The following is a 13,011-nucleotide window of genomic DNA, read 5'->3' as shown; positions in this document are numbered from 1 at the left end:
ATACGACGTCAGGACATATACAGGAATTGTTCACCTCCATTATTATAGTCTCGGGGAAGCGGATAGCCGAGTGGTTAGAGTGCTGGCGTCCGAACTGAGAGCGCGCTGGTTCAGTTCCCATTTTTTCCTTACTTCTGTGTGTGTGTGTGTGTGTCATTGGTTCTGTCTCAAATATATTGCCGTCCGCGTGCACCCACTTTCTCTTGCTTTAAATATATATATATGGGAAAGGGTCAGAGAGAGGCATTTGTAGAAACATTTTATCTAACAAGTGGTAGAATTAAAAAAAAAAGTTTTTCATAACCTAATTGTATGTTTGATCGCTGACACGTACGTTGCAACCCATTGTCATTAATACAGTAATAGTCTAATGCTAAGGGTTCAGATCTCGTCTCGGGCACGCTTGTTTTTATTTTCTGCAATTGGCAACCATATACCGGGCGGGCTGCATTGCCTTGATATAACTCTAGATCCTGGCTTATCATCAAATAACCAGCCATCCCCTCCCAACAACCTAATCTTGCTGGCACGCAGACATATATATATACCTCTGCTTACAGGTAATTCCACTCTGGATGTAATTTGTGTGTTCAAATGTTTTTAGGGTATGTACTTACATGGGAGTGTTTGTGTTATTGTTACAGATTCTATCTACCTGGAGAACAAGCAGGCAGACCAGCCTTTCTACATCTGCAGCATTCAGCAATTTAAATTGGTATGTATTCAACATGGTTGCTTTTCTTAGAAAACACATTTTTACATACGTGTTTATGTATATAGGGGAGAGGAGCGGAGGGTTACGTGTCTGTAGCAAATCGACAGGTTTATTTTTATTTTATTTTTCGATTCTGGGAATGAGAAGAAAGAGGTGGTAGTGCCCTCAGGATGAGTGCAGAGTAGAGTGGACCTCGGTGGTACAGGCTATTATGTCCGGTTTCAAAGCATCGACCTGATGCCCCTTTTGAAAGGTCTCCCTGTGATCTTTGAGATTAGACCTACGGCGCCCTGATGCTGGCAATGCCTGACAGAAATGTATTTCATTTCCTTCGCCAGCGAGATACGTCGCTCACATTTCAGTCCCTTGGCAGCGAGCTGGGAGCCGAATCTCCACCTCTCCAGCCCGCAGTGGAATTATTTAGCCAAGGTTGTAGAGCACACAAGCGGCCATATGCTTGAGCATCACCGCCAGCACAGATAGAAAGAAAGAAAAAGACTTTTTTTTTTTTTTTGGAGAGACGGTGCCGGAGTGGTGGCCCATCGAAAGGGAAAGGGAGACAACGTCCTTTTGGGTGCGGATAACTCCTCCTTCAGCCCGCGCATCTCTGTGACGTTTTGGTCAAATCCCTTTTTCACGGGGAAATGATACCCTCTCCAAAAAGGCACTGACATTAAGCACCTCCGATGGTCTGGCGGCTCGCGGATGAAAAGAACAAGTCGGGCAAAAGGAGCTGATAATTTGGAGGAAAAGCGAAAGGCGCGGTCGGACCGGTAGTTGGTCCTCCTCGGTGTCGTCGAGACGGTGAATGCCGCCGTCAAGTAGAGGTTGGGGGGTATGGTTGGAAAAGGAGGAGAGTGGTGTTCATACTACAGGCGACGCGCCGAACGTGTCACCAAAAGGTTCTCTCGAAAGGAACTGCTCAGTAAGCTTGTTAAAACATCTCATCTTTCCATAACCTCGTGCTGGTCTAGGGAGGGTGAGCGATATACAATGAACTCGTTCATTGGTGCTTTGGACCATGTGGTCCAACGTGCTCCTCCTCCAACCCGTTCGCGCTCGCGCGCACTACACACACAAAAGAAAACACAGACATACAAACACTAAACCCCAGAGACATATTTGTTTCCTGAGTAAACTACGACCGGGCTTGTCTATCTGCTCTGTTTCTCTGTTCCCAGAGTGTTGTAAATGGAAATCCCTTGGAAGCTTTAAGCGAAGCTTTATGAGGGAATGCAGGGAAACTGTCGGGCTATCAGCCTTCTCCCTTTCTGCGAGCGACTGCAACAAGGTGTAATCTGTTATCTGGCGCAGGAATTTGCTGCAGGAGAAAGGGGCCGAACGCATTAAAAAAAAAAAAAAAAGGACGGAGGCTGTTATTGCAGTGGGAGATGTAAATGCGAGGTTTATTTTTTCATGCTAGTTTTGTCGCGAATTAAAGCCAAACAGGAAACAGAGTCGAGGCTGTGGCTGGGGATTACCGTCGGAGCGAGAGGGGAAGAGGGTGACGAGGAGTGGAGCTGGTCTGGTGATGAAGAGAAACGGCCGGCATGGTTACGCCACATACATATACTCTCCGCTCTCCTTTTGCCCTGGAGAGTTGTGGTGAGCTTTCCATTCAAAGGACGAGCCTTGACTTTGTTTCTGATCTTTGGTTGGTCCTGCGGTTCGACAAAATGCGTCCAAACATCAGAAACGATTTTGGAGTGTTGGAAGTACAATGGAAGAAATGAACGATTGTTGGAAGGTCAGTGCATCCCCGAAGAGAAGAGTGTAGAGAAGAATTCACCCTCTTTCTGGAATGGCCCGATGAACGCTCTCACCCTTTCACCCCCGATATCCGAAGGTCCTAATCCGCCGCGGTCACTGAGGACATCTTGGAGGTATCAGGAGGATTAAATAAATGCCTCTTACGCTGTCAAGCATACGCATCAACACTGACTCACCGTGCAGATGCACGCGCAGACACGCACACATACACCTGGAGTTCTCGTTGACATTACAATTTAGTTGATTGGTTGCCTCGAGAAAGAGAGACTAGCCGTTGCTTTCAGCATTGACCTTAAATACATTTTGTCTTGCAGTCGCTGAAAACCTTTCTACAGGAGGTCTTCATTTCTTGTCGTGACTGCGCCAGCGTTTTCCCCAGTGGTGGGGGAAATAGGTTGAAGCATGGCGGCCTCTTGTTTTTGCTGGCCTGTAAATCATTTTAATGCTAAACTTCTCTTTTTCTTCAACCACGACTCAAGTGCTCGGTATTACTCTCTGCCCGCGAATTCCCCTTGCTGGGCGTTTGTTTGACAGGTCGCGTTTCTCTAAGCCGATCTCCTTGTCCTTTGCGCGCCATTGCTAAGCCGGAGAGTTGTCTCCCCCGTTGAAGCCAGTTTTCAAACGCTTGGTGTTGAACGGTAGTCATCAATACACTCTGTAGAAGCCTTGACAAAGTAGTAGTAGTAGTACTACCAGACCTCCCGTCTTTCCCCTCCAAAAATAAATATATTAATAAAAAAATTGAGATAAAAAATAATGAACAGGAACGTGGTAAATGCAGCAAACGCCACTGGATTCGGCAATGATCACGTGACAGCCTGTGATGACTTCTTTCCTGACATCAGAGTGTGCGAAGATGTGATGTTGCGCAGTCGGAGCAGGGAGCGAGGAGGGAAGGGAGGCGGGGAATCAATGACAGGACATCGGCGGATGGAAGGGAAAGGAGGGGGAGGCAGCTCTCTCATCGTTCCTTTATCGTCACCACCTAATCTCTGTGTAGAAAGATCTCGTGAAAAATGAAACGGCGGCGCTGACTTTCCCAGGCGGATTTCGACAGCAGTGCTATGTAAATGTAAAACTTACATGAAGGGAATGAAGAACATGTGGAGATTTACCGACTGTCGATCTTTAGAACCTCGCAGACACCCTTCGCGAGCATACCAACAGGAAGCTGTCTGCTTCTTTTTTCTTTATGACCCTTCTTCCCCCTGAAGAGGTAAGAAATCGATAAAATCCGCATAAGCCGGTTCAACAAATAAGTTGATCATGTGGTCTGAGACTTATTTATGACCAAAAACTTAGCAAGAAAAGCCCAAACAAGAGTATACGTCATGAGAACCTGCGTTGATTACAAAAATAGCATCAAAGATGTCTGTCTTCCAACAAAACACGCTCTCCACATCCATGCATTCGTGCGACTAATATATTAATCTTTCGTGTGTTCTTTTTTACACCTTTCTTTTACAGAATGAGACATCGTGTTAATTCTGGGGTTTTAGTGCTAAGTAGTTGTTGAGACTTGGCATTTGGGTGATATTAATAAATAACTTAAAATAGAGGCAACTTTTTTTTTTACATTTAAATAACTAAGAAAACCATCCTTTATAAATATTACAATAACCACAAAATATTTCTTCCTGTGGCTTATGTTTTAGTCTGTATGTCTACACTGGAAAAATCTTATTTCTTGATTCGGAATTTTAGCAAAGGGCTTATTGAGTAGCTGGCAGATTTTTTTTCAGATATACGAAAATAGAAAATGTGAGGTAAGGCGAGAAAATTGGGGCAGGGTGTTTTTTTTTTTTATTTATTTAATTTATTTATTTGGTGATAAGCTGGTGAAAGTCTTGTCGGTAGTGGAATAAGAGATGACACATGGTGATGTATGTCATATTTCTTCAGTCGCGTGAAAAACATGTTTGACAGAGATCATTCCCCCTGTTTGACAGAACAGATTAGAATGGCACTGGACCATTTTAGTTGGCAAGCACCAAAGCGTCGAGAAGCAGAGCAGGGACCGATCTCTGACAAGTCGTTCAGTGTAAAGGGGCCTTAAGTGACATATAGGTGCAGAGTGTCGGGTGCGTTTCTTTGCGATCTTTGCTTTCCTGTCCAGCCAGGAGAGGGTTAAATCAAGTCTGAACGTCGATGAAGTTCTAGCACTGCCATGAATCAAAGCTGGGTTACCCTTCCCCTCGCCACGTCCACGGTTAGCCGCCCCTGCCGCCTGCGCCCTGTGTCCAAAAGACATCGATCGCCGCGCGAGGTCGCCGCCAGAAGTCACTGTAGTTGTTCGGCCAGCTGGCTGGCTGGCAGGCAGGATGCCTGCGATCTGTGTTCCTTCTCGAGCTTTTTCGTTGATTTCGTTGGTTTTTTCAGCAGCATAATCCAACAGTAAACAGCGCACGCAGTTCAGTACGCACGCAAAAATCTTCGAAGCGCCATCTTTTTTTTCTTCTTCTTCTCCAGCACATAGATGTACAGCACGCCTTCGCCTTGGATATATTTATAAGTCCCAGACTGATGATTTTCTCTCTCTCGTTTAATTCCCGTTAGAAAGATGTTTCCTGTTTTGTTCTGCCACAGACAGCTTAACACCAGCTCTCCTCCTTATACGCCATCTTGTTCCCTTGGTTGTCCCCGTCGTTGGGTGGGTCAATAAGTGTAAGACTCCTTAACGACCGTCGGCAGCTTCTCCATCTCCTCCCCCCTCCCCCAACACTTATTCCGATACTGCGGTCACCTGACCTGACTTGACCCGACGTAACCTGACCTGACGGTCTACACGCCTGCAGTAACCCTTTCTCTGCTCACCTTGAATTACAGACCCGCCACCACCATAATTTATACATGAAACGGAGGTTCCGTAACTTTCATTGTTAATCTTAAAATACTTGATGTAAACTGTTAAACCTTTATTCACTTTTTCTCCATCTCTCCACCTTCCCTGTCCTAGCCTACACACGCCCTCGAACAAAAGGTGGCGCTACGATAATGTATGTCGTCCCCATAATTGTCCTCAGGGTAGCGTACCCGTCTGGTCAGCTACACTCTTAGAAATGCTGGGCTGAAGTCTTTCAGGGGTAGGGCGCGGGGTGTGTGGGTTGGGGGACATATTGACCGAGTTGTCAGCGGAGGGCGGTGGTGTCGGGGTTGAGTCGCGAGGCAAAGACGAGAGGCTGGAGGTTGGCGAGGGCGCTTGACTACGACAGTGGAGGGACAGTTATCGTTAGGACACGGCATCGTCTCAATAGTACCTCCGACGCGGGGAAGAAGGGCACTGGGTTTGTGTCCCCTCTCCCTTACATATGAATGGGAAGATAACGTGTTGTCGGCGGGACTCGCGTGTCTAAACCCTCACCCATAGAAAACTGCATTAGCTGCAAAAGTAGCTCCTTAACGATCACAGCCTTGACGGATGTCAGGCTGATACTAGTCGACAACGAAGAAACCGTCAATAAGACCTCGATTGAAAAAAAAAAAAATAAAAAAAAAAAAAAAGGATTGGTCGTCAGCGCTGGACCTGGAGATGAATTGGTGTGCGGAGCTTTTCGCGTGCAACAAAGTCCGTTGGTATTACATGACCGAGAAGGATGAGAGAGAGAGGTTTTTAGACTGAATGATGGTTGGATTCATGTGTAAGGCGGTTAGGGTAGAAAACTAATGAGGATAGGTCGAAGCGACGAATTCACTGAGCAGTTTTGCTCGACAAATTGAAACGTTAAAAAGGACTAGAGCAGTTGGAGCAGGCGGTAACTAACAGTTTGATTTTACTTGTCTTTGAGAATCATATCTTCGAGAGAGAACATTCTGTGAATCACATGATGGCTCGGTTACCTGAACAGCTTTTGTGCCACGCAGCTGTGTAAACCGCCCCCAAGCAGACATGACGTAGCCTTTCTCGCGGTGCACGTCATCAGCTTCATCACGCGCTGTAACGTCATCAAAGAAACCTTGGCGGCAAAGGGATGACATCATGACCTGTAGGTTGACCCCTAACCTTGGCAGCTGAAGTGAACGACCCTAGATGTAGCTGTCAGAGTTAAAGACGTCTCGAAGAAGTCTTCTTTTCGTTTCTGTCTTTAGTCTGTCAGTTCCGACTCTCAGACAGACATCGGCATCCTCCAGCGCTTTGGAAACTGTCAGACGCGACGTCTGGGGAAAGAATCGTCTTACCGGCTGAGCACAGGCTTGAAAAAGATATCTTCTTGCCGAACATAAGTCATTGCAGCACACGCAAGCACACACACACATATACACAGAGGTTAACAGCAGGGTTTCCATATGAGCACGTAAAGAAATAAACAAATTAGCGTCGGGAAGGAGGTCTGAAAAAGAAAAAAAAATGTTGGAGGTTTTCTCGTGTCAGTAATAAACCAATTATAAAAGATGATACTTTGCTATTATTATCAACACGTTGCACTTTCATAGGCATAAAAATGAATATCAGGAATAAGTGCTCCAATAATAGCAACAAATAAATGTTTTGTGTATTTTTTAATGCAACTGACTGATAAGATCAGCATTTTTTTTTTCTTGGAGAAACGGGAAAGAGGAGGCTATAAAAAAAAAAAAAATACCCCAACATTTTGAACTGGGGATCTGAAAACTCTTTGCATTTTATGGATGGAAAAATCCTGGTTGAGGGGACACGACTGTTCCTAATATAGAAGATTTACTACTTTAAATCTTCAAGGGTTGTTTTCCGTTTTTCATGTCTCGAGAGCCTGTTCTATACCCTCTGGCATCCACCCCCGACCCCACCTCACCTGCCTTTCGAAATCCGCGAGGGCTTGCGGCCATTACCACAGTCAAAACACTAGTTACACAGTCTGGGACAAGAACACTTTTGTCGTTTTTCCCCCTGCAACAAAATTTTACTTCACTTCCGTCAGCTGCAGTGCGTTCCTATCATTTAGTTTTCCAGGCAATAAATGGGATCGGAGGGGGAGGGAGGATGTCAACTTGTGAATGAATGAATTGTGCAGGAACCGTTTGCACGAGGACGCCACCTTCTCCAGAATGTTTTAACCGCCGCTCGGTGCTTACTCTGGAAAAAAGAGGACCTTCGACTGGAGAAGGGCCAAGAGTTGAGGAGATGCGGGCTAAAGATTTTGTGTGTGAGTGGGCGGGGGATGGAACCGAAAAAGCATTGGTTGTGAAAGGGAATTTCCGGCGTTTGAAAGGAGGAAGTGATGGAAACACTGCCTACAACCAAGCTGTAGTCGTTGTCGTCGCACACCGACGCTGTTTTTGAGATCCTCCCGATCGCGTACAAATATTAGCAACCTACTGTGGACACCTAAGACAGGCGATACTTGTATTTGCCAGCGACTGATATAAACACCGCGTGGTCCTTTAACTGTCCGTTTATCTGTTGACGCCATTGGCTCTGTGATCAATACCACGGACACAAGAGCCAGCAACCAGACAGGGAGGAGGCCCTCCAGTCCTCTGACACACTTCAACGGGGAAAGGGAGGTAAACTCAATATCATTGGGAAGCCCACATTGTACTCAGCCGTGAGGATGACCTTTCGGTCGTGGACCCAGATCGAGTTTTCTCACACCAGTCATCTAACTCTGACACCTTCTCGTCGACAATTTCAACCAAAGGCCATGTATAAAGAGCAAACTGCTAGCTAACGAATTATCTGAGTTAACTCCTAGATCGAGAGTTTTGCATATAGGTTCCGGCTTTGCTATAAACACCGAGAGGACGGGCTCTCGTATTGATGAAGAAGCAAAATGTCAAGCTTTTATGGTGTGCGGTATTTTAGATGTATTGGCTCTTAAGCCGAGAGTAATGAGGGTCGACGACTTTTGCCGAAGAAGCTATAAATAATAAAATAACTACCCAAGAAAGAAGGCATTCAGAATTTCGGCGTCATCAACCTCAACTTGCTGTTTCCAGATATTGGACTCGCCGAAACCTGATAACTTACCACTTCGTTAATTACTAAACCGTTGGTCTTGGCAGACCGCGAATAGTCCAGTTTGTGTGCTGTCCGTGGGTTTTGACTGCTTTGACCATCAAATATGGCGCGTGCACCTCCACAACCAAGATGGCGCATAACAAAGAGTTTGATGAAGCACCACTTTTTTCTGCCTCAAGCTTCGAGGCACAGAGCAATTAATTATAAAGGTTCCTTGGTGACCTTAGCTCCGATTAACTCACTAACCACACCACGTGTCACGTTCCACGCTCTTTCTTACCGCCGCGAACTGCAAGGAGGCGAGAACCTAATGAAAAGTCTTGCTTGGCGCAAGAATCTGCCAAGGAACGTAACTCTTGGCTCGCTGCGGCGGCCCGATCCTGGTTGCGTTTCTTTGTCTTCGGAAGCCTGCCCGCCACAGCGGGGCCATTTCATTAGCCGGTCCGTCCATGTCAGGGCTAATCTCCAATTAGGGCTGATATGGAAGCGGGAATGTCGAGCTAAAGCGAGTAATAAATGACAGACTGTTGGAGAAGGAGGTGAGGGTGATGGAGGGAGTCGAAGATCGATAGGAGAAAGAATGCGGGGAGGAAAACCTGGGAGCGCACGGGGGTAGTGTTGGTCGCTCTGTCCTTGTGTCGCGTCAGTGGGAATTTAGCTCGCGGTTTTTTTCTTTGGGAGTATCACGGGAGCTGTTGTGTTGCTAGACTGAACGAAATGTTATCGATGCGGCTTCGTGCGAGCGCATGTTTAGTGTACACTTGCATCTATAAACAGTGTGTGTTATATTGTGTGCAAAGAAAGGCTTTTATCAGTCGCTGGTTTTTTTTTTTTTAATTGTTATTATTTGGCAGCAAATCTCTATCGTTCAAAGTCCATTAATTTCAAACATTTTGTAAACTTCTGAGTCTCTGGAAGGCGACGGTCTGTCCTTTTTTTTTTTTCTCCACCCTCTTGGTATCTTTTCTTCCTTTAGTTGATTAATGAATTTCTTAAAGAAGACTCCATTGCGCCCCTCTCTCCGTCCCTGGATTGAGATTAGAGGAAGGCGGGTGTGTAGGGCACCATCGATCTGCCTCTCTCCTTGCTTCTCGGGCGCAAGTGAGGCCGCATTTTAGCCGCACGAAATTGCATGCCATGAGTTATCCGAGGTGTCCTCCCTCCAGGGGTATTGTTTTACCTGCCCTGCTAGTCATTTCTACCTTTCCTCCCGTGAAAGAGGGTTGGGAAGAGAAGTGCCGCAGTCAATGGCGACATCCATACGCCACTCAGTTTTCGAAATTTACTCTTCAGACACGTGATCCATCCCTTTAGAGAAGCAGGATCTTGGTGTGTCGTGACGCCTTAGAGATCATTTCTGCTCCCAAGAGGGACAGTAAGAAACCGCCGAGAGACTCTCAAGGCAAGCCTATACCTAGTTCCGCTAGCTACATTCGTATTGTCACGCACGTCCACAACACTACGTGGCATCACGAGGACGCTTTGTAACGTCACGTAGTGGATGACCTCGGGGCTCGGGAGTGTGCTGCTAAATTCCGGAGGCCACACACGGCAGTCGCACGTCATAAAAGAGCAGACGGCAGCAGAGGAGGACAGTAGGAACCGCCCCGACACTGGGAGACCACGATGGTCTTGTCAGAGCGATTGCCGCGCGATAAATGGCAGGAGGGGGTTAGGAACGAGGATTGAACCGTACGTCGTCTGATGTGATGTCCTCTCATTTTTTATTAGCAGAAAGCTCTTGAGGATAAAACCCGCTGACAACAGTTCCGTATTTACTCATGCTGGTCACATCACACCCCAACACACCTTCTGCCTTGATAGACATTTTGTCTTGTTAGAAATTCTGGCACGGCCATTAAAAAAAACGCTTTGATGTAAATATCGACCCAATCGTTAATACTCAATTTTTTCATGTTATAAATTATGAAGGAGTGTGTGGCGTAGAGTAATAGAAAGCTTAATTCAATGATTACCTCGAGGAAATGACTTTTTATTCTATTTATCTTCTTCTGCTGTCAGACCAAGAGAGACACGCTGTTGATGAACGTTAAATGGTACTTCCGGTTGTCTGAGATCCCGGGTAGCGTGTCGCACCACTTGCTTCTGGATCGCCATATCGAGCACGGTAAGGTTTTTTTCACTGTAGCTAATGCTGCTGCTGTTGTTGTTGTTGTCGTTTTGTTTGTTTCAGTTATTAACGTTTTCTTTTCTTTTTTCTTTATTTGGTTTGAATGATGGTTAGGGTTTGGATAGAGTGAGAAGTTATCGTCACCACAAGGAAAACGTGAGCTTAAAGAACAAGCATGTCAACTGTAGTCGCCAGTTTACATACCACTCTCCCTCTTTGATTTATTTACCCCACTCTTGCTGTAAATGAACTACCTTCACGACACACATGCAGGCACGCACGCATGCCCGAAAAAAGAAACGAAGATATTTTTCAGGTCATGGCTTTCTCGTGTGAAAAATATCGGCCTCCAGGATCTACTCGCTATTTTTAACTGCCTGAACAACTTGAAATAAAATAAACGAGAAATTTGTATTGTGGCCTACTTGTACAGAAATAACATTTTTTCTAGCAGATGTACTCGAAAAATAGTATTGTACTAATTTATAGAAAAAAGTGTCATGTCAGTACGTCTATAATGTAGACAATATCAACAAGGGAAGTAAACAACAGAAGCAGACGACACATGCTATTGCGTGCTCTTTTGTTGCCAGTTTTAACTGCTTGATGTTTTATGTACAAGATGTTTATATTTTGCTGCACTAAGGAGATCTGTTTAATGCACTTTTTTTATTTATTCCGTTATTTAATTTCATCGTTCCACTAAACGATGGGTCGACTGTCGTGTATGTGTGACGCCATTAAGCTAATAATTTTGATGATTAAATACTTTTACCGGGGCGCAAGCTTCGTGATTCAGTCTGGAACAAATTTTGGAACTTGATTGCCCCTACCGTTTAAAGTAAAATATTCAGGACGGACTGTACATGTTATTTGCAGGGAATATGTGTTGTGTTTATGCCTCAGTCATGTTGGCCAAGTCCGAACCGGAAGTAGTGAAAACAATAAATGTTTGCGCCTATCTTTCGCACACGTAATGTATGAAAACGTCCATAGAGGAGCCAGCACTACCGAGAATTAGCTTGTTCGGCTGTTATCATGAGATTGCCGGTCGTCTCCTCCATCGTCTGTCCTCTACCCTCCCGCTGCCTGTTATCCGCAGTCACCGACTGTCTGCGGTTGTCTCCCTTTAGTCGCCGGCATCTCCGGTTGTCAACGCAAACAGCGATGTCCACTGAGCAGTTAGCTTCCTTGTGGTGCTGGTGAAGCAGCAGACTGCATTGTCAATTATCTGTACATTTATACACACATCTTTCTTTCCTCCGCTCTGTCTTCCTGCATACCAACCTCTTTTCTCAGTCTTTGCCGAGTTATTCTTTCTTGTCTTTTATAAGCTTTATGTTTGTGTAGTGTGGCCTTAAAACGTCCTTTTTAGGTTGGTTTTTTAATATTTTTATTTGTCCGCAGATTAAAGTTGTTGTAAATCAGGGGAGAAAAAGGAAACCTGGATTAGAGAGATGGACTGGGGGAAGGGAAGAAGAGATTTTACTGCTTAACCTGTATTAGTGTTTGTGTGCGCGCGCGTTTGCTTCGTGGATAGGTAAAATCTGTCCGTATGGCAGATGATCCAGCCTGTTTTAGGCATTGTGAACTTTTTACTGCTTCCATCTTCACCCCTCCCCCAACCTTTTTTTTTTTATATTTTTGTAAGAGCATCACAGGTCATCATCGTCCAGCCGCGCGTGCAAGTGCGAGTTGTGTGCGTTGTGCGGTCGGTTCCCAGAGATCAATACGCCGCGTTCTGCTGGCTGGCCGCCTGTCTGTCAACGGGGCTTGGGAGCAGACGCCGCTGTGTGCGGTGCCAGGTTCTAGTCAACAAGGAGGCTGTGTATACAAGCTGTCCCCGCCTGCCATGCCTAGCCTTGTATTCCGGTCCTTTAGCGCGAGCTTAGCTTCACCATGCCTCCATCTCAACTCCATTCAAAACCACACACAACGACATATACCCAGCTTGCGTTTACTGAACGGTGACATCGAAAAAAGGCGTTAAACTCTTTTTTTTTAAATTTTTTAAACCAGGCAACAAGTATAACTAGTTAACTAGTAATTGATGGCAGGAAAAAAAAGAGAGGTGGGTTTTTTTTTCTTTGGTGTTGAAAATGACTTCTGTAACCTAAGTGATAATATTAAAACGATATTTTAAAAGCTGCTTGCGTGGAGAGGCGAGAATATAAATCGAATGAAACAGGTGAAGAGATTGAAGCAGAAAAAAAGGAAGCGTGTTAATGTCTCAAGGGAACTGGGAATGTTGTTAGTCGGGAATGCTGTGGCTCTACTGAGGCGTGAAGAGAGATGAAATGAAGGAATTAGCGGGGATTTCGCCCTGCGCCATGGTGTCGTGTCCTTTCCTCCCTTGGCAGCCGCTCGTGGGCATCAGACTAACGAGTCGGTTCGTGTGTTAGTGAGTAAATAAGTGCGTGCGGACTTGGACAGTTGTCGATTTGTAGTAAAGACCTTGCA

At 45.5% G+C, this 13,011-nt stretch overlaps 1 protein-coding gene across 1 annotated transcript in view; it reads left to right on the top strand.

The window, feature by feature from the left end:
* Positions 1-13,011, top strand: part of LOC112555840 (arginine-glutamic acid dipeptide repeats protein-like) — a 153,785-nt gene that overhangs the window by 19,576 nt on the left and 121,198 nt on the right. Inside the window, 2 exon segments of the mRNA XM_025224376.1 lie at positions 645-715; positions 10,443-10,548. Of these exon segments, the coding sequence (XP_025080161.1) occupies positions 645-715; positions 10,443-10,548 (177 nt within the window).

Source organism: Pomacea canaliculata, linkage group LG2, assembly GCF_003073045.1.
Source record: "Pomacea canaliculata isolate SZHN2017 linkage group LG2, ASM307304v1, whole genome shotgun sequence".
NCBI lineage: Eukaryota > Metazoa > Mollusca > Gastropoda > Architaenioglossa > Ampullariidae > Pomacea > Pomacea canaliculata.
Note: the sequence above shows the minus strand (reverse complement) of the source record. Positions and strands in the feature narration are given on the sequence as shown.